Source organism: Rhinolophus sinicus, linkage group LG01 (genome assembly GCF_036562045.2).
Source record: "Rhinolophus sinicus isolate RSC01 linkage group LG01, ASM3656204v1, whole genome shotgun sequence".
Classification (NCBI taxonomy): Eukaryota; Metazoa; Chordata; class Mammalia; order Chiroptera; family Rhinolophidae; genus Rhinolophus; species Rhinolophus sinicus.
In genome coordinates this window covers 60,042,272-60,067,313 of record NC_133751.1, presented here as the reverse complement: position 1 = coordinate 60,067,313, position 25,042 = coordinate 60,042,272, and the positions used below count along the sequence as shown (strand labels likewise).

At 47.6% G+C, this 25,042-nt stretch overlaps 1 protein-coding gene across 22 annotated transcripts in view; it reads left to right on the top strand.

The window, feature by feature from the left end:
- Nucleotides 1-25,042, top strand: part of KALRN (kalirin RhoGEF kinase) — a 617,732-nt gene that overhangs the window by 174,651 nt on the left and 418,039 nt on the right. For all 22 annotated transcript variants that reach the window (XM_019738972.2, XM_019738955.2, XM_019738953.2 and 19 more), the window contains exons 2-3: nucleotides 7,836-7,910; nucleotides 13,395-13,509. In XM_019738972.2, the coding sequence (XP_019594531.2) occupies nucleotides 7,836-7,910; nucleotides 13,395-13,509 (190 nt within the window). The remainder of the gene's footprint in view (nucleotides 1-7,835; nucleotides 7,911-13,394; nucleotides 13,510-25,042) is intronic.

Below are 25,042 nucleotides of genomic sequence, written 5' to 3'. Positions count from 1 at the left end.
TGTGTGTGTGTCTTTCTCTCCAGCTCTTTCTCTCTTGCTCTTACCCTTTTTCCTCTTACTCTTACCCTCTCTCTCCTTCTCTTATGTTAATGTAGGAAAGGGTGGGGAGGAGAGATGGGACAGTGAGGGGATGAAAATCATCGCCTGTACCCACCGATAGGTTCCCGACTGTCCCCAGTTGCACTGACAGTGTCTTTCCCCAAGGGCTTTGCCCATCTGCTCCCTATACAGACAGGACTTCACATCTCTTTGCTTTATGATGCAGGCCCACGTTGCATCTTCACAGGGTCTCACATAAACTCTCCTGGCAGGCTCTCAGGAGGTACCTCACAGACGAACCTTCTTCCTGCCTCTCTTGGAACTTAGGGAGAAGACAAAAACAGACCAAGTTCCAGTGTTCCCTGCCCCCACGTTCCACCATCTGCCTCAGCATGGATCATGTTTCCCATCCTCTTCCATCTCCTTGAAGATAAAGGAGAATGTGCTGTGGAGCTTGGGTCCAGCTCTGCCCTGGAGCCCCAGCCTTTCCCTGGGACCAGCCAGATCCCACCTAGCTCTGACCCTTGCTGAGGCAGTCCGAGCTCTCTGAGCTTCCAAAGGCGTCTGCAGCCGTATCTTTGCTGTCGCCTAGCCTGGAGCCCACACTGCTGCGAGATCAGGTTCAGAATGAGATCACAGAGCCCACCCACCGCAGCCATGCCCTCCTTCCCATCACCCCCTAACCGTTTTCCTGTTCAGCCAGTGCGCTCTCTCCATCTCTGGCACACAGCTTGCTTGCCCCTTCTTCTCTGCCTTGGCATGCTCTGCTTCCCACCAGAGCACCAGGCCATGGCACGTACTTTATTCAAAACCTGGCTCAAAGATCATCTCCTCGGGGGAGTTGCCCTGATGAATCGCTTCCAGCTCACCCCTCTGGGTCCCCATCTTCTTAGGATCTGGGCGTGCTCAGGTTCAGTTTAATATTTCTTGGGCCGCTTTTGTGTGACAGGCACTGCACTAGGTGTTGAGGTAGGAAAACAAGTAAGATGTGGTCCTACCCTCAGCGTGTCAGGATCAGTTTGTGGGGAGCAGAATGAAAACACAGAAATGCTTTTCAGGGGTGCTAGAGTATAAGTTACAACCAGGGACACCACAACCTGACTTAAGTCAGGGAAACAGCACAGAGGAAATGATGGATTAGAGAGAGATTTAAGAGGTAGAATTAACAGAACTGAGTAACCGAATCGCTATTTGGGAGGTAGGAGAGGAAAAGTCTAGGTGCCACCTGGGTTTCTGTTTAGTTAATTCAGTGGATGATGGCACCAACAGTCGGGATTCAGGGGGTACAGGGCAGCCAGGTTGAGGGCAAGATGGGCGGGTCTTTATCAGAATCTTAGCATCTTACGTTGTTTTTTATACAGAGCATGGTAACGACCTGGTGTCAGGGGAAATGGGCGCTCAGTCTCCTGTGAGGCTGGAAACTGTCAGAGGGCAGCAACTGGGTCTCCCCTCCAAGGACAGAATTGCCTGAGGCGGGCACTGAGTTATCATCGAATGTAGACCTCCCTGGGGTGGGGGCACCTCGACTTCCTCTGTTTCCCTTTCAGTGTCGCTCAGCGTGCAGGGCTTGGGACCCATGGGTGGGAACGCAGGCGTGAAGAAGAGGCATGAACCCACTGGCCCCCTGCCCTCCAGGGCCAGCTCAGAGGTGGCATCTTGCTCTGTGAAAATGATCAGTGACAGTATTTATGGTACTGAGAGCAGTGAGGAAGGCAGGGCTCTGGGGGTTGGGGGAGGTGGAAGATTTGTTGGGAAATTAAAATGTTTGATGCAGAAAAGAGTGGTTGAAGCTACCAAAATTCTGAGCAGTGTAGATAGGTATTATTCATAAACATTCCTACTGCCAAAAAACAAGACACGGCCCAGTCTCAGTGCCCTGGAAGGGGACGGTATCTATGTCGCAGGTAGCCGTTTTATTCCGGAGCTGAATCTGAGTGATGGGTTACAGGGTAATGGCTGCATCCATGGTGAAGATGGGAGGCGTGATAATCAGCCCTGGACCAGATTTTGTTCAGATGAGGTTCTGTTTAGATGAGACTAAAGGGTGCTTTTATCTGTCTCTGCCTCTGGGGCAACTCTAGAATAGGAAGAAAGACTTTCGTGTACAGCACTTCCCCACAGTGACGTGCACACGGATTCCCTGGGTCTCTTATTAAAACGCTGGTCCTGACACTGTGGGTCTGGGGAGGGCCCGAGATGCTGCGTTCCTAGCAAAGTTCTCGCTGGTGGGCGATGCGTATTACTGTGAATAGCAAGGCCTCGGGACTTGCCTTTAGGAAGTCTTTCTTTTGAGCGCCCTTGCGCGCTATATGGGTGATTTCCCATCTCTGATAAGAGCTCATTATCCTTTCTACACACTCTTGTCTCTCTTTGTGTGGAAGCCCCCTGGAGAGCAGGGTCCATTCTTTATTTGTCTTAGTATCGCCACAGCCTAACGTGAGGCCTAACCCTTAATAGGTGCTCAATAAAGAATTGATGAAAGAATGAATGTAGAAGGAGCAGACTGTCCAAGTCATGCCCAAACCGCAGTCCGGGCTAACAAGCTCTTGGCACTCAGTTGTAAGTAGATCTCTGTTGTGCAGCAGATCGGTCAGTGTTTCAGTGCCCCCGTGATCCAGGCTCCCATGCTGGACACCACCAGGATGGAGTGGAAAAAGGAGGCAGACTCCTGAGCATTGGGAAATTTGGCATCTCAGCGGTGAAACAGGGTGCAGGCCCACTAAAGCAATGTTAGCATACTTACACAGTAACGTCTAAATAAGTGCAAATTAAAGGGGTGTGACTAAGAACCAAAGGCAGTAAGGAGCAATCCATGGGTACCCTGGCAGCTTGCACCTCCAAAGGCTTAACGCTTAGTTGTCTGTTTCTTATTGAAATCAGGATTGCTTTCTGAAGGAAGGCAACATGGAGCACGAGGTCCCCAGCTGCCTGGGGGGCACCCACTGCCATCCCAGAGCCATGACACCATGGATAGGGACTGTGACACAAAGGGCCAGTCCTGCTGTGGCCACAGATAGGCTGGGAGCCAGAGGAAGGACGCTGGGCGTTTCCCAGCCTGGGGACGGGTGACTAGGAGAGTGTGAGGAAAACAGGCAGTGGCAATGTAAGCGTAACACCTTGGGAGCAAGGAGGAGGCGGAAGTGGGGCTGGGAGAAGACCCATGCTGGAAGTCCTGGGGAGACGGTGCTGGTCATTTTTACTTCCCTAAGAGACGTAGAGCATTTCAACTTTGCTAATTAATAGGAACAGCAGGCTTGTAATCGTGCCAGCAGCAGGACGTGGAGCGGGTAAGATGGGCACTGCCTGCCAGGGGAGCGCCTTTGTCCGTAAGAGAAAGCACAGCACTCACAGCGGAGCAGCTCCGTGACGGTGCCCTTTGGGTTGTTGGGTTTTTTTCCTTTTCTTTTCTCTTGCATTAACTCCAATGGTGTAGGGGCTTTTATTTGTTCTCAGGCTTTCTTTAGAGGTAGCAAGGTGCCTACTGTGTCAACAGGCTGTACTTTTAGAGGTGGAAGCTGGTATATGGTTAATCTAGAGTTTATAATCGAATAGTGCTATCGAACATGCCTTGTATCGGAGACTGCACTTGCAGTACAAGTTCTTCCTCACAGAAGTTCTTCCATCACTAGTCTCCCCTTTTGGTAACTTGGGCTGCCTGCAAAATAGGGTGATGGGCCATGTGCATCTCACTCCCTCAGCTGATTCCTGGGACGGAAGGAGCTGGGAGGCCAGGGAAGAGTTGTTTTGTCTTCCCGAAGTACATTGACTCTCCCTAGGGAATTTGTTCCCGGTACTTCCTTTCAAAGCATATTGATTTCAGAATCTGAGGATCTTAAAAGCCAGTAAATACGAAGAAAAGATTTGATCAGATACCACTTCACACCTGTTAGAATGGCTATTTTCAACAAGACAGGTTATAGCAAGTGTTGGAGAGGCTGTGGAGAAAAAGGAACCCTCATACACTGCTGGTGGGAATGTAAATTGGTGCAGCCGCTATGGAACGCAGTATGGAGATTCCTCAAAAACACTAAGAATAGAATTACCACATGACCCAGCAATCCTTTTAATGGGTATCTACCCCAAAAGTATAAAAACATCTGTAAAGATGCATATGTACCTCTAGGTTCACTGTAGCAGTATCCATAGTGGCCGGGACATGGAAACAACCAAAGTATCCTTCGATAGGTGACTAGATAAAAAAGATGTGGTCTGTATACACAGTGGAAGACTACTCGGCCATAAGAAAAGATGAAATAGTGCCATTTGCGACAACATGGATGGATCTTGAGATTATCATGCTAAGTGAAATAATTCAGACAGAAAAAGTCGAGAACCATATGACTTCACTCATATATGGGATATAAAACTGAAAGGAACAAATGAACAAGACAAACAAAAACGAGACAGGCAAAGACAACCGTTTAGTGGTTACCAGAGGGTAAAGGGGTCAAATATATGGTGACGGAAGGAGATTTCAATTTGGATGGTGAACACACAATGCAATATCTAGATGATGATGTATTATAAAATTGTGTACTTGAAACCTATATAATTTTATTAACCAATGTCACCCCAATAAATTTAATAGAAAAAAAAAAAGGTTTGAAAAGTCTTAGACTATTCGAGCTGAGTGGCACTTCAGAGACCAGCCACTCAGTTCAGCACATGGGGTGACAGATGAGGCCACCGACCTGTGCAAGTCACTTTAGGAAGGCTTAGCATTTCATTCATTTATTTATCATTTCATCAACTATTTATGGAACATTCACTATGAGTCTGCCCAGACATGTACCTGATAGTGAAAACATGTTGCTATTTCCCTGGTCCTGTTTGAGTTGGCGTTGAATGAACTTCCCCTTGATTGGTAGTAGATTCTGCCGGCTGGGTTCACAAGGGCCCTGGGGCAACTGAGCCCTAGGGACTTCAGCCAGTGCACATAGGTGTTCTACGCAAAGTCACCCGCTTCTGAGCTGCTGCTAATTAGTTGAGCTCTACTTGGCTTGGTATAATACATATGTTGTTGAAACGTTATTTGTAATTCAATTTTTTTGGCAAATGAAGAACTCATTCAAACCAGGAAGGCATATTGTATTTAAAGAAACCCTGGAGCAACTCCTTTTGTGATGTGAAAAAATGTTGTTCGTGTTGTTAGAAAGGATTATCCCCTAGATCAGGATTTGGTAAATCTGGACACGTTAGGTTTCTTTGGTGGGTACAGCCTGGCAGATACGGCAGAGGTGGGCTGACGTGGATGGGGGAAGACTTGCCTGGGGAGAGGAAGCGCTAGGAATCGTAGAGCAGCCCAAGCCAAGATACCGACATTTCCTGGAGCCCGGGATTGCCAGCGGTGTGGACACGTGGCTCCCCGTCTCTCGTCTGGAAGAGACAAGTGGTGGGCATGATGAGTGGGGTGCAAAGGATGAGACACAGACCTCCCTTCCTTTTCCACGGGTGGGAGCAAAGAGGGAGAAGGATTGGGAACATTTTGCTTCTATAGCAAACTCCAGACCCTTCCTTAAGGTCTAGGGCGTGTGTGAAATTCAGGCTGCGTTGTGTACTTTAACACAGGAGGGAGGAGAGGACATGCAGTGGGAAAATAGGGCAGGAGTTTAAGAGAGAAGAGGTTACACGGATTCTTGTTACCCAGTAAAATCTCATTAGTTTGGTTCTTGCTAGCTTTGAAATTGTAAATAACCTGGAAGAAGACAGGGCTGCAGTTCAGATTTTTATATCAAAAAATTTTTTTATAGAAATGAATAATGTGCGTAGTGATGTGGAGGAGAATGTCTTAAAACTGAGGTAACGAAAGATATTTCATATATGAAAATAAGCTATTTTGATGCAGAAGCATCACTTTACATAAACCATTCGTATATTAATTGTAAAGGATCCTTGTTTCATTGGTAAAGCCCGGTACGACTCTTCCTTACCAAGAAAGCTGAAACTTGCATGAGGGTAAAAAACAAACCTATGTATCTCTTTGTAATTTCTATTAATCCTAATTAGTTTCTACTAGTGAGGTTTAATAGCTTTTGTGTGTTGGAAGATAAAGTCAGAACATAAAGATCTGTAGACACAAAGGACAGAAAGTACAAAACAATGCTTATAGTTAGAACTTTATTTTGATGGTGGCATTTTTTCTTCCATTGCCTGCGGTCTTCTCGATGTGAGCCTTGCAGTGGTCACTCCAGCATCAGGTCCTGTGGACCAACTTGTACAGAGAAGCTACTGGTGAATAAAAAGGCTCACTGTCTTCATTTAGTGAAAACTGAAAAAGAAGAAATAGGTGAACTCATCAGAGACACTTAGGAAATGTGTTTTGGGTTAGGGTATGACATCTGACCATGGCAGCTGGCATTCTGGGGACCCATCACTTCTCTGTGGTTGAGTGGGCAACAGGCTCATTTCCCTTCACTCAGCAGTGATCTTCATTCATCCTGGGTCGTTACCCAAATTCCCAACATTTCTGGATCTCTTGAAATAGTCAGCGTGCCGCGATTGAGACAGCCCTGAGTGGCACTGTCCTGCCCAGCACGTTTCTCCCCCTGTAGATTGTCACATTTGTACTGCAAGGGAGTAAGCCAAGTGTAGAAAGGCTCTCGAAGGGGTGTCCGGGGTCTCTGGTTCTGTCTCACTGAGCTGACACAGAGCCACATCTCTTCTGGGGTCCATCTATGCCATGTCCCCAGTGGGGATACCCAGTAGAGATCTGAGTGTGGGCTGGCTTCCCCTGCGAGTTCTTGTGGCATATTCAGGTTAAACGACAGGGACACAGTGGGCTGGCGTGGGGTTTTGTGTGTGTGTGGAAGCTGAGTCCTCCCTTCCCACGCATCTCACCCCGGGCTGGGTTGTCCTTTGCCCCTCCGAGCACATTGTTATCTTCCATTCTGTGTGAGCCCCAGGCCTCTGCCTCTAACCCCCTAACAGGAATTCAACTAGACCCCAGAAAGGACTTTCCAACAGAGCAGTGAGAGTTAGGCAGAGAATGAGTTGCTGAGAAAGGGAGTACATTTCCTTCCCAGGAAATTGGTGTGTCCTACCTCCAGTTTGTTGTGGGCTGATGATGGTGACCCTGAAGAGGAAGGAGAGAAAAGTGGAGGAAGGGATCGCATTCAGTGTTGCTTCTCACTTGGGGATTCTTGTGGGTTTCTTTCCCATTTATAAACTGCAGACTAACAATTGCTGTGCCACATAGAGGAAAGGCAAAAAGAATTATTTATGGCATTGTGATCCATCTTTATATTAATGAATGTGTTCAACAGACATTTACTGAGTGTTTACTGTGTACCAGGCACTAGACGTACAAAGGTGAGTTTTTACCAAGCCCCGTCTTCAGTTCACAGCAGCAGGGTACCGTTGTTGCCTCCAGGGCAGGGAGCTTCCTACCATGTTTCCCCAAAAGTAAAACCGGGTCTTATATTAATTTTTGCTCCAAAAGACGCATTAGGGCTTATGTTCAGGGGCTGTCATCCTGAAAAACCATGCTAGGGCTTATTTTTTGGTTAGGTCTGATTTTGGGGGAAACACGGTATATGTGCGCGGGGTGTGACTTGGACTGTTTTCTCCCTAAAAGGGACCAGGAGGATCTTGCCCCCTTGGTCACCCCTGTGGCCTGTCATGGTGTGGAAGTGTTCTTTCTGTGGTGGACTCTTTCCTGTTCCATTGGGCTGGCTGTAGGGCCTGAAGAAGGCCTACCTGTCTGGCCCACGATGAGGCAGGGAGGCTGAGGGTGGGCCCCAGGGATGCAGCTCTCTGACCTCTTTCACCCTGATTCCGTCTGTTTTGTTATCCCACAGGTTCTTTTCGGAATGATGGTTTGAAAGCTTCTGATGTCCTTCCCATCCTAAAGGAAAAAGTGGCCTTCGTGTCTGGTGAGTGTCTGTGGGACTTTCCTGTGTAATGAGCCTTGAGAGGTTGTGTGTGTGTGCACGTGTGTGGCACCCACTTCTTTGTGTGTTAGTGAGAGAGAGTGGGGGTGGGAGTTTTGCTCGGAGCAGCCGCTTCCTCTCTGCAGAGATAGGAGCTCTGGTACCAGCGGGGACGTTCACAGCCACAGGTGGTGTCCCTGCCATACCCCTCACCCCCACACACATACACCTCAATACACCCACCCTGCCAGCTTAGCAGGCCCGGCAGGAGCCGCTGATGCCCCTCTGAGACACGCTGTACCTGCAGGAATGTCCGCTTCACAATTCCCAGAAATTTTACTTGGGGGGGGGGGGGATTCATATCTGAGTGGGTCAGGGACAGGATATTAAAACACTCTCGGACTCCTTATTTCTCCTTCCTGGTAAAGGGAACTCAAGTGCGTGTCTGTATTTATTTATTTTTCTGAATAGTGACTTCCAAATATTTATTTCTGACGTCTCTCTCCAACCCCATTTATGCACCTAGACCTTTTCATGTCTGATTCAGGGGTCAGCAAACTAGAGCCTATAATTTGTCACATGTCAGCCACCTGTTTTTTTGTAAATAAGGTATTATTGGAATGCAGCCATGTGAATGTGTGTAACTTGTTTATCAGTTTCCCATTGCTGCCGTAACAAGTGGTCACAAAGTTGGAGGTTTACAAAAGCAAAAATGGACTCTCCTACAGTGATGGAGGGCAGAAGTTCAAAATCAGTTTACTGGGCGGAAATCAAGCTGTCAGCAGTGCCTTCCTCCCTGCAGAAGCCCTGGGGGAGAATTTGTTGTTCCTTGCCTCCTCCAGCTTCTGGTGGCTGTCAGCTTTCCTTGGCTTGTGGCCGCATCTCTCCCATCTCTACCTCTGTCACCACATTGCCTTCTGCAATTCTGTGTGTGTCAAATCTCCCTCTGCCTCAGAGTAAGGATTCTTGGGATTGCGTATAGGGCCCACTCAGAGAATCCAGGATAACCTTCCAGTCTCAAAATCCTTAATCACATCTGCTAAGATGCTTTTTCCAAATAATGTGACGTTTATAGTTTCCAGGGATGAGGACCTGATATGTTTGGGGAACCGTTGTTCAGTCCACTACAAGTATTGTCCGTGGCTGCTTTGTCACTGCAACGCAGAGCTGAATAGTTCCAGGAGACCCCAGATGGCTACGAGCCTAACATATTTACTGTCTGGCCCTTTAAGAAAAGTGCGGTGACTCCTGATGTAATGGAAGCCACACCGCAAGGTACACCAGCACCGCTCTGAGTGCCAGATCTAGGGCTTCACACAGGCTCCTGGATCAGCGTCTCTGGCAGGGGCTGGGGGGATGGCAATGTGAGTCTCCAAGGATCACATTTAAAGAAACATGCGCAAATGCTTAAGTGTCACGGACTGAGCCTTTGTTTGTGGATGATCCTGGTCATGTGCAAGGAGTGGCCGTGGAGTCACAGGGTAGGAGCCAGTACAGTCCCACGGTGCAGGGATTCACCCCTCCAGCGCTGCGGGTCTTGCAGATGGGCGACTGCCAGAATGGAGAGAAGGGAGAGAGGGGAGGAGCAGCCCAGCAGGAGGTGTCTCCCACCTTCCCGGAGGGAGGAGGCACGTCCAGTGATTCCGTGTCGGGGTGGGAGGTGAGGGCAGAGTACGTGATGGGAGTATGTGAGCCTTTGGAAGGCTCTACAGGCATCCCACATTGTTATGCTTAGCAGTGGTAACAGTAGTGGCAGCAATGGTAACACAGGTGTTTTCTTATTGCTGCTGCGGTTAGAGGAGCGTTGCCAGGAAGCTGCCTGTCCCGGTCGGTGTTAGGTGATTGTACGTGTGGTATTCAGGGAGCCAGGTCACTGCAGATGTTGAAGCACAGGCTGATCCGTCCGCAGGATCGTGTGGCAGTGGTTTCAGTGTGGGCAGACTTGTCGCTAAGACAATCTCCAAAGCCTCTGTAAACCTGGATCTGAGCACTTGCTGGGTGTGGGGGGAAGACCTGGTATAGACGTCCTGGAGGTCCCTGGGCAGTGCCAGGCCTCGGCCTCCTGCTGCTGCCCATAATCTGGGCTCCAAGGACATGGCCCACAGCCCCCTAGGTAGTTAATCCCATCTTTTCCTCCTCTGCTTTATGTCCCTGAGCCTGTTTTACTTGATATCTCCCTGTCCCCTGGGTGTTCTGCTAATTCTCCCATTTCCCTCATGCCTGGTGCTTCCTCTACCTGCAGTGCTTTCCCTATACCTTCTGCCAGTCTGAGCCTGTCCTCTTCTTTCCAAGTCAGGTCCCTGTTTGCCTCCTCCAGGAGGCCTTCCTGGCTTGAATGCATAGCTTCTGAGTCCCATCCTGGTCCATGTCAGTTTGGACTTTGCCTTGGAGGCCCTTCCTTGACTGTTTATCTTTTCCCACGTGAATTCACTTGGAGCCTTGGAGCAGGGCCCAGCCAGCCCTAGAAGCACTTCCCAAGTGTAGGGAGTTGTCTTTATGGAACACACAGAAGCAAGGTGCCAGGAAGGAATCAGGGGGATAGACGCTTCCCAGAGCAGGACCGAGGGGGCTCATGTCGGGCGAGGAGCCTGGGGTGAGTCTTATTCCTCTGCACCTGGTGCCAGGAGCATTTGGGCTTAGGGAACATTGTCCTTCTGTGCCTGGGAAGGACGCGGACGGCACCAGGAGATGACTCGCTACATCTGAAAAGCAGAAACCAAACCGAAAAAGCTCCTCGTACCTTTCGCTTTTAGAAGACAAAACACCAACATGAGACAAAATAAGGAAGCCCAGCATTAAATAAGGCAGGGGAGCAGTTAAGTTTTTTGCTAAGAAGCAAGCACTGCAGGAAGGTGGTGAGCAGAGAACAGCTGGCTGTGCCTGCCCTCCCCTGCTGGTCCCCCCAGCGTGGCCACAGTAAAGGAAAGCCACGCTGCCATGGGAACACACATTGGGAATAACCCCGGGCAGCCCAGCAGCTTCTGGCTGTGGGTGTGTGCACGTGAGTGAGTGAGTGAGTGAGTGACGGGGTCTGTGCTGTGCCGCAGGGAGCCCGTCCTCCCAGCCCCGCCCGCCCTCCTCCCCATTCCCAGCCACCCCTTGGCCTCTCTCGGGCTTCCTTTGTGTGCTGTGCCTCCCACTCACAGCATCCATTGTCCCTTTTATCCGACCATCTGTGCGGGGCCCATTTCACCCCTGTTATCTCCGTGTGCACTCACACCCTCCTTTGGGCCACCTCCTGATGTCCCTCTCTGCCACCTTATCTCTCGCCAACATCATTGCAGGAGATAACAACATCGTCCCCAGAGAAACTCCGAGTTGCTGTGGCCCAATCGTTGGTTCTCTGGACCTGTGTCTGTCCAAGTGTGTTCCATGGAACACCAGTCCCATGAGATGACCCTCAGAAAAGAAAATGGGGTTCTACTCTCAAATAAGTTTGGGAAATGCTGCACATCAGAGTCCCCCACTTAGAGATCTGCCATGTTCATTAAAGCCCGTGTCCGTCAGGCACACGAAAGTGTGTCCCAAACGACAGAATGACTTCGGTCCCTTCAAAATATCACGTTATCCATTAACATCTTGCAGAAATCTAGGTACATGGACCAGACTTTTGGTATGAATCCCCTGGTGTACGTTCTGTTCCCTCCGCCTCAACTACCGTAAGTGGCTTGTCACTGGAGGCTGACTCCCCCTGCAAACTGTGGGCACCGTTCTCCTCCACCTCAGTCAGGAAGCTGTGCCCTTCCCTGCTTTGGCCTTGCCTCCGCCCGGCCCTGACTTGCCCTGCTCCTGTGGAAGATGGCCAGTGCCAGTTCTAGAACCTCAAACCATCCCCTCCCTCCTGATTCTCTGCCTTCCTAGCCTATAGCTCCTAGCACCCAAGCCTGGTATGGGGAGGCTAATAGCAGGTATTTGATGAGAAAGAGGATGGTGCTTTTGAAGGTCCTGCTACCATCTCTATCACCTTTGCAAAGCGTGGCTTCTTTTGCCTCCCACCCTTTGGGACCCGTTTCCATAACGCACACTGACATGAGCTTATCGCCCTCTGTAACTGCAGCACTCAGGTCAGTTATCAGGCAAATCCTGCAGCGTCATGGCTGTCCCTTTGGCGGTGAAGTCTTCCATCTCCCTACCCTGGCTGTGCACATCCAAGACCTTGACACGTGATGTGTCTGTCTGTGGCCTTCGCCTCTTACCTTTGACCCTTTCTCATATTCCCTGATCAGTTGGGAGAGGATGGAGATCAGATGAACAAAGCACAGAAGTCTGTGACTTCAGGACCCCACAATCAGAGGGAAACGTTCACAAACTCACACATGGGTGGGGGCCGTGGGAGGCTCTGCTTTCGCTTGGAAGAAATCCTTCTTTGGAAGTCTGAGCTTTAAGCTTCTTTTCTAGCATTAGGAAGGGCCATGCCCACCCCCCCACCCGCCATCCTCTTGCATTAGCTCCCCTTGTGGTCCCGGCTATGGGGGATGTGATGTGGATTCCCCAGGTGCGTGTGGGATGGGGGGGTCTGTGATCACGACACAGCAGTTGTCTTTGTGTAATCACCAGTGCCTGTAAGGACGTGGTTACGACACCGTGACTTCGTTCCCATCTAACTTTCCTGAGACAGTTGGCTCTGCTTCCTAATTGGAGCACCCATCAATGAATCAGTGTTTACATTCTAGAATAAGCAGTGACTGGGAAATTTGGAAAATAGAGGAAAGACAAAGCAATTGTGTAAAATCCCAGCCTTCTTATAACAACGGTGCTCATGACTTCAGGGTACTCCCTCCAGCTTTTTTGGATGCGCTATTTAGTAAACATTTGTAATCATAGTGTGTACCAGTGCATTTGTAGTGATTCAGACCTCGGGTATCCTCATTTCCGATAGATTCATGTGCTCCTCCAGCAGGAGTGACAGGTGACACCTGAGGCAGGCAGGCAGGGGTGGATCCTTGGCTGTGTAGAAAGCACTTAATTCTTTTCTGTGGATCTAAAAACCTCCCAGCAATGACATCCTGGGCAGATGCTTTAAGGGCTTCTCACCAGGGTCGGCGGTGAATACGGAGCACTCCCACCTCACAGAGCCCTTGCAGAGAAGTGAATAGAAGGTCACATTTTCAAAGACCATAGCACTTTCAATGGCTTGTTTTCTCAAGAAGAACAGTGATACCACGTTCCTTATCATTTCACATCTGGGAAGATACTCACTTTGCAAAGCGCTTTCCAGTGTGCCATCTCATCAGTCCTTGCGGCAACCCTGGAATGTGGGCATTTTCATCTCCATCTGCACACGGCAGATTAGGCACCAGAGAAGTCAAGTCTTGCCCAAGAACACACGTTACCCGCTTCCAAACCCCATGCCCTTGTCCTAAGCAGGGGCCAGATTTCTCTGGGCACTGTATATCTGCCTGCTGCATCAGCACTCAGCCGGCATTCTCCCTCTACAGCACCCTTGCTGGCTGGTTTTCTTATGCTCCCTCCTCTCCCTCCCTGCAGGGGGCCGTGATAAGCGAGGTGGACCCATCCTGACCTTCCCTGCTCGCAGCAATCATGACAGAATAAGACAGGAAGACCTACGGAAACTGGTGACCTATTTGGCCAGTGTGCCCAGGTAAGGTGAGGGGGTATGTCCTGCAGGGGTGGTGGGAGGGCACCTGGGCTGATGCAAGTGAGTTGGAATGAGCCTCCACCCCGCCAGAGGCCGGGTTGTTTCTGCCCTTGTAGTGGATTCTCATTATTCCTGGACCGTCATCAGCCACTGTTCGCCTCATTCCCATTGTTACTTCTGGGATTCATATGAATGGAGTGGGAGCTGGAAGTGGGAACTGTGGGCAGAGGTGCAGGCCCCAGGCTGAAGCCGCAAGGGGCCTAGAACAGGAGGCTGTGTGGCCCCGGAAGCTGTAACTGACGTTGGGGAAATGGGAACTCTGGCTGATTCCACTCTGGCTTGTGTGATGGATTATTTTTAAAACCTCTGGCTTAAGAATATGTTTGTGGTTTTTGGAGTTTGGGTCAAATAACTCATTTCATTCAGGAGGCAGCCGTCAGCTCAGTCTAGGTCATGGATTTTCAATGGGGGTAATAGTGCCACCAAGGAGGGGGGATTGGTTCTTGGGGGTATCCAAAAAAAAAAACTTGCTCTTTTATGTATTAAGCACAGCTCTATATACATATGTAAACAGATATACAGTATATTTGTAGTATTAAAATTGCATTGGGTGGGCGATTCAGGAAAAAAGTACAGAAAGTGTCTTTGGGGGCAAGGGACGATGATAATTTTTAAAAAGGTTGAGAAACTGGTTTTTGAGGGTCTCTAGGTGGGTCTGGCCATGGAGGTTAGTGGAGGGAGACATGCCAAGGACGTGGTCTATATCTTTTAAGGAGGGAGAAGAGAAGCCTTTGCCTGCTCCAAGAATCATAGAAAGTGAGAGCCAGGAGAGCTCTGAAAAGTAATCTAGGCAAATCCATGTTTTCCTGCCTCCTGCCCCAGGGCTCTCCCTGCCCTCCTCTCCTCCAGCTAGAACTCTGTTCTCCGTCTCTTAGTGCGGCTGTCCAGTGTATGTTGTGGCAAATAAGAAGTGGTGCCTCGGGCTTGCAGAACCTTCATCTTGTGTCTGAGCATTTTATAGGAGAATTAGTAAGTTACAGACAGGAGCTAGAGATGCAGCAGCACCTGTGCTGGGAAACCCTGGGTAATTCTTGAACACGATTAGCTGATTAAGTTCTTCACGCAGGTGTCAAGTGAGGCAAGCACTCCATTTGAAAGAGCTGCAGGAGAGACAAATATAAAGGGATTGTGGGGTGGTGATGGGCAGGTGGTAATGGGGATTTAAGAGCTGGCGTCAAATGCCTGGAAGGATATTGAATAGAATGAGGAGCCCTGAGGAACTCCAAGCAGAAGGCTGTGAACAAATAGACGATGAATCTGAATCGTGTCTATTTTTTTTCCTTTATGATATCCACCGGGATGAAAGGAGATAAAAGGTCTTAAGCTTCAACAAACGGGATTTAGGTTAGATTCAAAGAAGAACTTCTAAACTTTGTTCATGAGACTTTGGACTGAAAAATAGAATAGAAGATTTTGTTTTCTCCAGGTCTTTATACAGAAGAAATATTCCCATCTGTTTCGGAGGCAAGGATATGGACTGAATAACCCATGACTGATTTAGGTGATTTAGCAATTTAGCTACCTGGAGGCTAAGCAGTTTTAAAAGCACCCTTCCCAGGTTCACTAACAGGCATAAAACCAGGCATTTTCTAAATCGATTTATAAGCAAAGTTTTCCTGGGGACCCATAGTGGACTCTCAGCTCTTTTAGACCCAGAAGAAACTGGGATCCCTGGAGATAATGCGTGCTCATCTTCTCTTTAGAAGAGAAGGTGAAAGACTTGGAAGAACACTTTTCTTCGTTCTGATTTGTTAAGCAAAGATGGGATAAAGCAGATTGGAAGCAATTAAAAGGGAGAAGATTTCTGCTGGGTGAAGGGGAATGAAACCTGAGACGGGCTGAAAGGAAAGTCATGAAAAAGGAGAAACAGCACATTATCACTGAAGGAATATACTAGACGCAGGCTGAGCACAAGCCTTTCATCCTGTGCTGTTGAGAACAGAGAAGGTTCTTACCAGGTTCTGGCAGGTGGGAGGCAAGAATCCTGTTGCCGCTTTCAGTGGGAATCATTGTTCGGGGATGCCTGCTGCCTCGGTCCCGCGGGGCCTGTGTATACCAGGAGCGTGAGTCCTTGGCAGCCTGCCCAGCTTACTCACTAGTCATGCCCTCCCGTCACTTCCTAGTTCTGTGGCCACACGTTCACATAGGACGACAGTTGGAAACACAACCTAGAACAGAATTATTCCAAAGACAGTGAAGTCTGGGGAGGGAAACTGAAGAATGCAGCAGATCAGATAGTGTTTGCCACTCTCATGGCTTTGGGAATGAAATGAGACTATGAAAAGGAATGGTGAGATTAGATGGCTGATCCTCATGGGAAGAAGTGATCTATTCTGGGTCATGGCCCAGGAGGCTACAAAAACAGGTTCCTGTGGGGTTGGAGCGTGCTTCACAGACTGGTGTGGTCGTCCATCGGAGACGCTTGACATTCACCTATTCATGCATTTATTCATTCCTTTTTTTTTTCCCTGCTGGATTTTGTTGAGTGAAGTAACAAGCGTTCTTGAGCTGGCTCACATGCCTGTGACCAGCTGGGACCTAGAGTGTATTCATTCATATTTAGAGTCTCTATGTACTAGGCAGATTGAGCATCCATGGTGAGAAGAAAGAGACATTTTGAGAAAGTTAGGAACAACCTGTGAATTTCCCTACCCAGTGCCAAACCAGTGACCCTAAAGGACAGTGTCCTGTATGACTCTGCTGGTTGCATAGGTGGACCAGGCAGCAGAAGATAAGCAAGTAAGGACCAGTAAGTGATGAAATAGGATCTAGAATAGGTGATTAAACAGATGGTTGTGATAATGTAGAAATGAATGGAAAGAAATAGTCTTATTATCCTCTGTGAAAGCCAGGCCCTGCTGGACCACTGCATTCAACTCTGCAACATTGAACTCTTCCAGCCTCATTTTGAGAACTGTATTGACCAGTTAGCATATTGTCAGGGGAGCAGCACGTTGAGGGGTCCGCAAACTGTGTCTGCAGTTCAAGGATTGAAGGACGTTTTCTGGCAGGAGTGAAAATGGAAAGAAAGTGATTCCTAACTTCAGGTGTCAGGAGAGCTGCCCCAAAGAGGAGGGAACAGGCGTGGTCTGTGTTGCATCAGTGGGTAAAAGTCAGATCAGGGCTCTGAAATGAAGAAAGAGCCGGCCATGTGGGAGCTGTCCAGCAGGAATGGTGCTGCCTCTGGAAAAAAATGAGCTTCCGGTCACTGGAGGCTGCATAACCTTCTGGGAGGGATGCTGTAAGAATTCCTCAGCTGGGCTGGAGGCTGGATTAGATCATGTCTACGAGGCTGTCCTGCCCTGAATTCCGTGTTTCATAGGTACTGGGGGGAAAAAAACATACATTATAAAATCTAGGACCTCAAAACAGAATTTTACCACCCCCACCAACATACACTCTTTTTCTCAGGCTCCCTAAATAAGTGAAGGCCTGGAATTTCACTTCAGATCTTGTCTACATCTTAAATCCTAAGAGAACTGCTTCTATTCCCCTTAGATGCTGGGTGGGAATTTTGGGGCATCACTTGGGACCAAGAATCATTCTGGGTGTGACAGGTGAGAACGGTCCCAGTCACTCAGCCTGAGATGAGTCCTTTCCAACTCCCTTTTCTTATTCCTGATGAGTTTGAGCATCCATCTCCTGGGTCTTCTCCACACTTTCCATCATTTTGTGCTGAGTCGTAGAATATCAGGGTAGGAAGGGGCCTCAAAAGTCTTCTAATTCACCTTCCTAACAACTGTGTTCACTCAATTCAACAAATATTTATCGAGAGCCTTCGATGAGCCGGGGCCTGGATACGGATCTTGGTGAGTTCGCGAGTTCTCTTTTTTGACTGTCATCCATCCTACACTTATCTAGCTTTGTTGTTTTTCTGGCCTGCTATCTGCTTGCACTTATTTGTACATGGAAGGAGTGGAAAGGAAATACTCAGATACAAGCAGCTGATGAATGTCCCCAGAAAGTGAGAGACAGGAGAGAAAAATCTACCCCGGAAATAAACAGTTGCCCAGGCAGAGGTCACAGTGCGGATAAACTACCCACAGCGATTATTGGGAATTGACCATATGCTTGACGCAGGAAGTTCTAAGTATCTAGTAAAGAAATCCTGGGTTATTTTTTATTATACTGAATCCCTCCTTTTCATCATCAGTGTTATCCTGCTTGGTCACAACCATCTTTCTGCTGCTCCTGAGGGCACCAATTGTTAGCCCCTGGATGTATCTGCCACTTAACTCTGCCACTTACCTCAGCACTGCTGAGATGCTAAGTGTTCTGGCAAGGAATGCAGGTGTCATATTGGTGAGGAACAATGACAAGAAATTCAGATGGGATATTCTGTAATGCCAATCAAACCAAGGTACCCATATTCATAGCTTATCATTTGATTACATTTGCTCTGGTTCTACTGATTTCAGCCAGAGATAAATTGGGTTTATAGCCAGCACCGTCTGTGTGCACTATTACCAGAAAAATAGAAATAAGCAGAGAGAGTCCGAAAGACAGTGAAAAGATGAGGAGGTGAAAACTGTAGTAGTTTCCTCCCACTATATTCAGCATGGAAGAGCCCATGCTCTCCAGACTGGCATCACCAAATGTGTTTCGTTTTAATGGCCTGTTGAGACATGTTCACATCCTAACCTTTGCTCTGGGACCATCAATTAGAGGAGGATGTGGGGAGTAGTGACCGTTGGTCCAGAAAACAGGACCAATGAGAACCTTGGCCTAAAACTTATACCTTTGCACATCCATTTTTAATGTATTTTGTTGCGTCTATAGAGAGGGTTTATAATTTCTATTACAGTTCATACATTCTACACAAATTTCTGAGCAGTATGAGTTAGGTGTCCGTATTGTTAGCTGTACAGAACAGGCCCTACAGAGCAAACGATGCTCTGCTGTGCTGCTGAGGAACATAAAACCACAACAGTAACGATGTCGGTAGTGATCCCTCTCCTTGGAGCCGTGCAGACCCCTCACAGCAAAGGGCAGAGCAGCCTCTGAGGATGGATGGGAGATGCTGGGGCTCAGATTGAAGCCCCCCTCCTTCTCACTCAGGAAACACATGACCATTCAAGCTGGGTCATCTCAGAAGAGTTTCATGAAGGGACAGTCTACCATGGTGCAGACAGGGAACAGGGACATCTACAAGATGTAGATTTCCGGGTTATCCTAGGGCTCAAAACAGCAGGGAGGGGAGACAGTACTACTTCTGGGCCTGAAGGGGCAAGGTGAGGAGCACCTTGGAATCTGGAGACAGAGAGGTGACAGCAGCTGTGGCCTTCGGTAGAGAGGTACCACCCACTCCTGGTGATGACATGATGGGAAGGGCAAGGGGAATCGATCGTTCCCAATAAATGTCCTCCCATTCTCTGACCTCCTGTCATTGTTTATCATTAACTGAATGCCACCAAATCCAGGTGATGGGGGGCCCACTGAGGCAGTCCATAGCGGTCAGCCTCCCCGGTGTCAGGTGGAGGGGAGAAGATGGAGAATGGATTTGGAGGGGCACGTGGAAGATATTTGGCACAGGGTGAGACCTTGGATATATTACTCAACATTTTTGAGTCCAATATTCTTATTTTTAATTTGGAAAAAGAATGTCCATCTCACAGGGTGTTGTGAAAAAATGATCTAGCAGTCTCTCTGTAACACCCCGGCACTCAGTACACGTTAGTCTGTCTCCTGAAGGAGCTCAATAATAACGATAATAAGGAGCTTAATGATAATAATAAATAATATTATATATACACAACATATGTAGTAATGTCTGTAGTACATGAAAGAATAGATATACATGTAAGTTATGAAGCATAATAACATGAACACCTGAGAGCCCACCCCCCCCAACTTTGGAAGCAGAGCATCACCTCTGCTCTTGAAGCTGCCTGTGAGTCGTCCCCCCCTCGATCTCCTTTGCACCCCCCCAAAATATTCACTATTCTAAGTTTTGTGTTTATCCTTTTGTTTTGTTTTTGGTATAGATTACCACATGTTTTCATAAACAATATATTGTTTAGTTTTATTTGGTTTTGAGCTTTATAAAAACGGTACTGTGCCGTATGTAGTATTCTGTGAGTGGCTTTTTTGAACTACTATAGTATGCAGCAATATGGTGACTCTTCAAATCTAATTTTGAGTGGGTGCAAAAAGGCCTTACTGCTTCCCACCTCTGGAACTGACCTAGTAAGTGATAAGTAAGTGCTAGCTGTTATCAATACTACCTTTAACCTGTACTATTGCCCTGTGTTAAGTATTTTGCGTGCAGTAACTTAATTCTCCCAGCACTTTGAGGTGGGTATTATTATTCTCATTTTATAACGTGAGGAAACTGAGGCTCAGAGAGGTGAGGTACCTCACCTGTGGACACAGCCAGTATAATTGGGAGCCAGGTGGTCTAGGAACAGAGGATGAGCTTCCATCTGCTGAAGCAGTGAGGAGAGCAGAGTGAAGGCGGCAGTGGTGATGGCGTGCTGGAATACATGTGGGGCGAGTGGGAAGGTAGGCTCTGAAAGATGGGCTAAGCACTGGGTCGGAACAGGACGATGAAGGAGGGTGGTAAGGAGGTGAGGGGCAGACAAATGTAGTGGTGGTGGGCATACATCTGCTCTCTCAAAGGTTCTCTTAGCATCCTGAGTGTGACGGTTGATGCGGGTGGGAGATGCAGGTGGTGAGTGCCTTAAACCTGGGCTTCTCTCTGCTGCTGGGGCAGCCGTGGTGACCGTGGATGCACAGACCGTGGGATGGTGTGTGGAGTCCTCAGACCTCCGTCCGGTGTCTGTGTGCAGTTTTATGCAAGTAAACGCTGCTCATTTATGCTCATCTGTGGATGATAGTCAGCTCCTCGCTAGTGACCAAACTATACCAAGTGTCCGTAAAACAAAAGTACTTAAGACCTGGAAACTAAAGAGATGAGTAAGACTTCAGTAGCAGGGACCCTGAACTCAAAGCCCGGGTTGGTTGGGGCTGATCTGTGCTGTATTCTAGGGACGGCATCTGGTGCAGTTTCCTTCCGTGTGTGATGTTTCTTTCCCTCAGTCACCTGCCTGGTTCTATCTTCTGCACCTCCCTGGCGTCAGAAGCACGGTTCTGGCATTAATTAGCGGTCAGCTGATCTGTATTTTGAGTCTGGTTCACTTCCTTGAACCATGTTACCCTCAAGTTGGCAGGTCTGCACTGGCACAGTCCTGAGGGGGCTCATGGAAATCCTATGATAGGCAATGGGGGTGCTGGGGGGCGGTGGTTGGGGGAGAGCCAGCCGTGATGCTTCAAATGCAGAGACAGGCACTTGTGATTCCCTGGAGAACAATAACCTAGACAATCAGAGGCGGAAACCATGCGGTCATGAAATAACTGAGAAGCAGCCCTAGTATTCCAGGAACCAGTAAATGCCTTAAGTGATAAATCAAGGAGCCAGCCTTGGACACGCGGATTCCTGATGGAGAGAGGGGGATTGTTTCTCCTTCACATGCGCCTTCCCTGTGGCCCTTAGAAGGGACTTTGGCTTGGTGGGTGTGGACCTGTGACCTCATAGAGATGGAAAGAGTGGGCTCGAGGAAAAATATTGACCCTTGGAAATTATGCGGGGGATTCCAGCCCAGGAAGAATGAAGGAACCCCAGCGCCCTCCCCTCTAGAAGGAGAAATGTGCATGCTTGCTGGCAAATTCCTCACCTGTAAAATGGGCATGAAGCTATTACCAAGTACAGTGGTAGTGAGGGTTGCAGGGTGACTCGTGGAAGGTACCTACCTGGCCCTGGCCTTGACGCACAGAAGGGGCTGGGGGCCAATGGCACTTTCTTTCCCTGGCCTTGCTTGAAAGTCGGGATCTTACGTTGTCCCTTGTCTCTCATTGTTCTCGCACTGCGTCATCAAAATCCGGGTTAGGGTAATGGTTGACGTTAGGATCAGAGCCATTGGGAATCATAGTAATAGCAGGAAGGTCAGTAAAACCTCGCAGGCTTGTAATAAATACTGAATGAATGAATATATATGTCCAATAGTGTGATAAAGTCTTGACTTCTTTTATTAATTAGAAAAGTATTTCTTTATTTGAGAAAATAAGTACGGAAAAACACAGTGGTTACCAGAGGGTAAGGGGGTTGGGGGGGTGGGAGATGAGGGTATGGGGGATCAAATATATGGTGATGGAAGGAGAACTGACTCTGGGTGGTGAACACACAATGGGATTTATAGATGATGTAATACAGAATTGTACACCTGAAATCTATGTAATTTTACTAACAATTGTCACCCCAATAAATTAAAAAAAAAAGAATTAAAACAAAAACGCTTGTAAGTATCATCTAGAGGTAGTAACACTGTATTGATATATTTCCTTCATCTTTTTTCTTTAGAGCTTTTTAAACACAGAATTGAGTCATACTGTTTATTTAATTGTGCTTCTTTTTTTATTCCACTTTGAATTATACCATAAGAATATTTTCTTAACATTACAAACTTTTCTTTATGCCTAATAGTATATCTGGAGATGTACCATATTTTAATTACCCCTATCGTTAGACGTCTAAGTTATTTCCCAAACTTCATTGCTATAAATAACTCTCAGTAAACATTTTTGTGTGTAAACCTTTGTCTTCATTTTAGATGGTGGCTTTGGGATAGATTTGTGGCAATCATGGACGTTTTATTTTTTAAGGCTGCTGACACACGTTGCCAAATTGCTTTCCAAATTTTCCCGTTTAAACTTTCAGTATGCCTTTCCATTTCTCCAAATTGAAGTTTATTGGCTCATCGTTGCCTAGGCCCCACTGTGCAAGGAGTGCTGTTGCCATCGTCCTCAAGAAACCCTAATGCAGGGCCACATGTACTGCACCTGACCCTGACCCTGGATTTGAAAAGAGTGAAGTAACTGGTCGTAAGACCTGCCCTGTGGGGTCTGCCACGTCAGGATTCACTTTACTTTCCTAACTAATAGGCCTCTTGCTGGGGATCTCACATTCAAGTTCGGATCTGATATGCAATCTAGAAAGACCTAGTTGTTTTTGCCCTTGGTGAGTTTTTAGTTTTGCCTCTGGGTGTGTTTCAGCTTCAGGAATGGTTGCTCAGTCAGTTCCTGGCTTGGCCCAAAGTAGTTTTAACCTCCTCTGTGCTCATCTGAACTGAGGTCCTTGTCTGCCTTCTGCCAAGCAAATGAGGCCTCTTTGGAATTTGTCTCCTGGGTGACAATGTCGAATGAGTCTCTAAAGCTTAGATGTAGCCATTTAATTTATTTATTTATTTTTTATTATTTTTTTTAGACTCCTGAAGCGTATGGCTCATCAACAGCAGGCTGATTAGGAAGCTGATGTTTCTGGTTGCACTGAGGTTAGGTCAACTTCAGCTCGTCAGGTGAAATAAGTCCAGTACATTCAAGTTTTTCTGGAATTCATGCTAGGGAATCAGGATGATTTAAATTTAGTTCAGATTCGTTTTGCTGGGATGTTGGAAAGAAGGGAGTTCCCTGACTATAGACGCTAGAGAGAGAGCCTAGGACAAGGGAAAAAGGGTGTTTTCCGCTTGGTGGGTTCCAGACTTGGGGCTGTTTCTCTCTCCCTTACGTGATTATTTGCAGCATGTTTTGTGTTTCTCTCTTCACCTGTCATTGGATAGGTCTTATGGTGTACCCTTCACTGCTGCTTGGGGCTGTATGTTTTTAGCATATATTGGATACTGATATTTTATGTTATGATACTAATTTTCTAGAGAGATTGCCTTTACTATCCACATCTGGCAAGTTTGGAATGCTGCCACCAAGTGGCGGAGTACCTTAGCTCAGCTGCCCTGGAAGGCATAGCTGGGTTTTGTGAGATTTCCAACGGTAATGTGCTCTCTCATCATTAGACTTTGGATTATACAGGCTTTACTTTTTAAAATTTGATTGAAACACTGAAATTTAAGTAACCACTAAGCAACAACTATTCTTCTCCTAAACTACAAAATGGGTTTAATATAATCTTTCTCAGAGAACTGTAATAAATATTCAATAAAATAACATTTGTGAAAATAGCCTGGGTATATAAGAATTCCCAGTTGAAACTGGGAGTTTTATAATGATGCTCTTTTAAGGGAAAGCAAATGCCTAAATAATGTGCTATACCAATTCTTAACTTCCTTTTATAAAATCAAATCTTTTTCAAAATTAAAAAAAGGATCCTTCCTGTTTGTTTATCTTCAGTCCTGGGTAGATTCGAAGTCACAGCGCGCCAAGCATACTTACCTCTTGGAACTTCTACTGTCTCCCTCAAAATTTTTATTAGCCACAAACATTGAACATAAAAGTCTTTGTCTTTTCAAACCGTCCCTTCCAGACACGATTTTCTTTCTCTAAACATGAAAGCTGAACACAAGAAAACAAGAAACACATCACTACTAGGGCTTTTTGTTGCTGAAAGTATAACCTTGGTGAATACACTCACTCGTTGCAGATAATTTTCGTACCAGGTAGCCACTGGGGCTTTTACGAAAAGAAGAATGTCTCCCTCTTGACTGTTCCTCTCCATCTCATCTCTTCTTGGATTGCTTTAGATAAAAAGGCTTCTTAATAAGGTCTTTCTTAAAAGTCCAGCATCACCTAAGCAGAAGAAAATCATTTGAACAAAATCTGAGAAAGACTTTTGAATCTAGAAAAGTCATCATGTAGGGGTGATGGGCTCCGTCTCTTCCCGGAGTTCTCATTGCCCACAAGGCTCGCTCCCTGATAGGTGGTGACCCTCTTGAGGACAGGGATGTGACTCTTGTTTGGTGGGTGAGTTTGCAGACCAGCACCTTGCAGGTTGGCTGAATTCAATTCGATTGGGAACTCCTTAAGGGGAAAAAAGGGCAGTGTCTCTCCCCCCAGGGCCTGCGGGACCAAAGCCAGGCTCTCTCTTCCAGACATGAAGTCACTGAGGCCTGACCCAGGTCCCCTTCAGGATGTCTTCTCTGTACCGTAAGGGGCTGCACCGATAAGGAGTGCCCAGACCGGAGAGGGTGGGGCTGGCTGTGCGGCAGAGCCCTCTGCCAGGGACAGAGCATGGAGGAGCCTGCCAGGGAACCGGGAGTGGACTCGGTCTCACCAAGCAGGGGTGTTACTGTTTCTAAATTGAGCAAGTTTGACAGCCAGCCCTGTTTCTCCCAGAACCCAGACGGGAGCAGGCTGTCAGAGCTGTGGTGACTCAGCTAGGACAAATGTTTTTCTGGAGAATTTACTGACATAATCCAAATGTGTGTCCTCATGGCCCTACTCCATTTTTCTCTCTCAGAACCTCCCTCCTCTCCCCACCACCCCACTGGTTCTAGGTCAAGAGAGGACCAGCCTTGGTTTTGAGAGCTACCCAAAAACCCTAACACCGAGGCATTTTTCCCCCTTTCTTCTCTCAGACTGTTCTGTGCTGTTCTGAGCTGGAATTTCATCTGTTCCCATCACTAGTAATTTGTGTGCCAGGATTTGCACAGCACCTCCTCTTGGCCTGGAGCCCGAGGCAAGGTCTGAACCT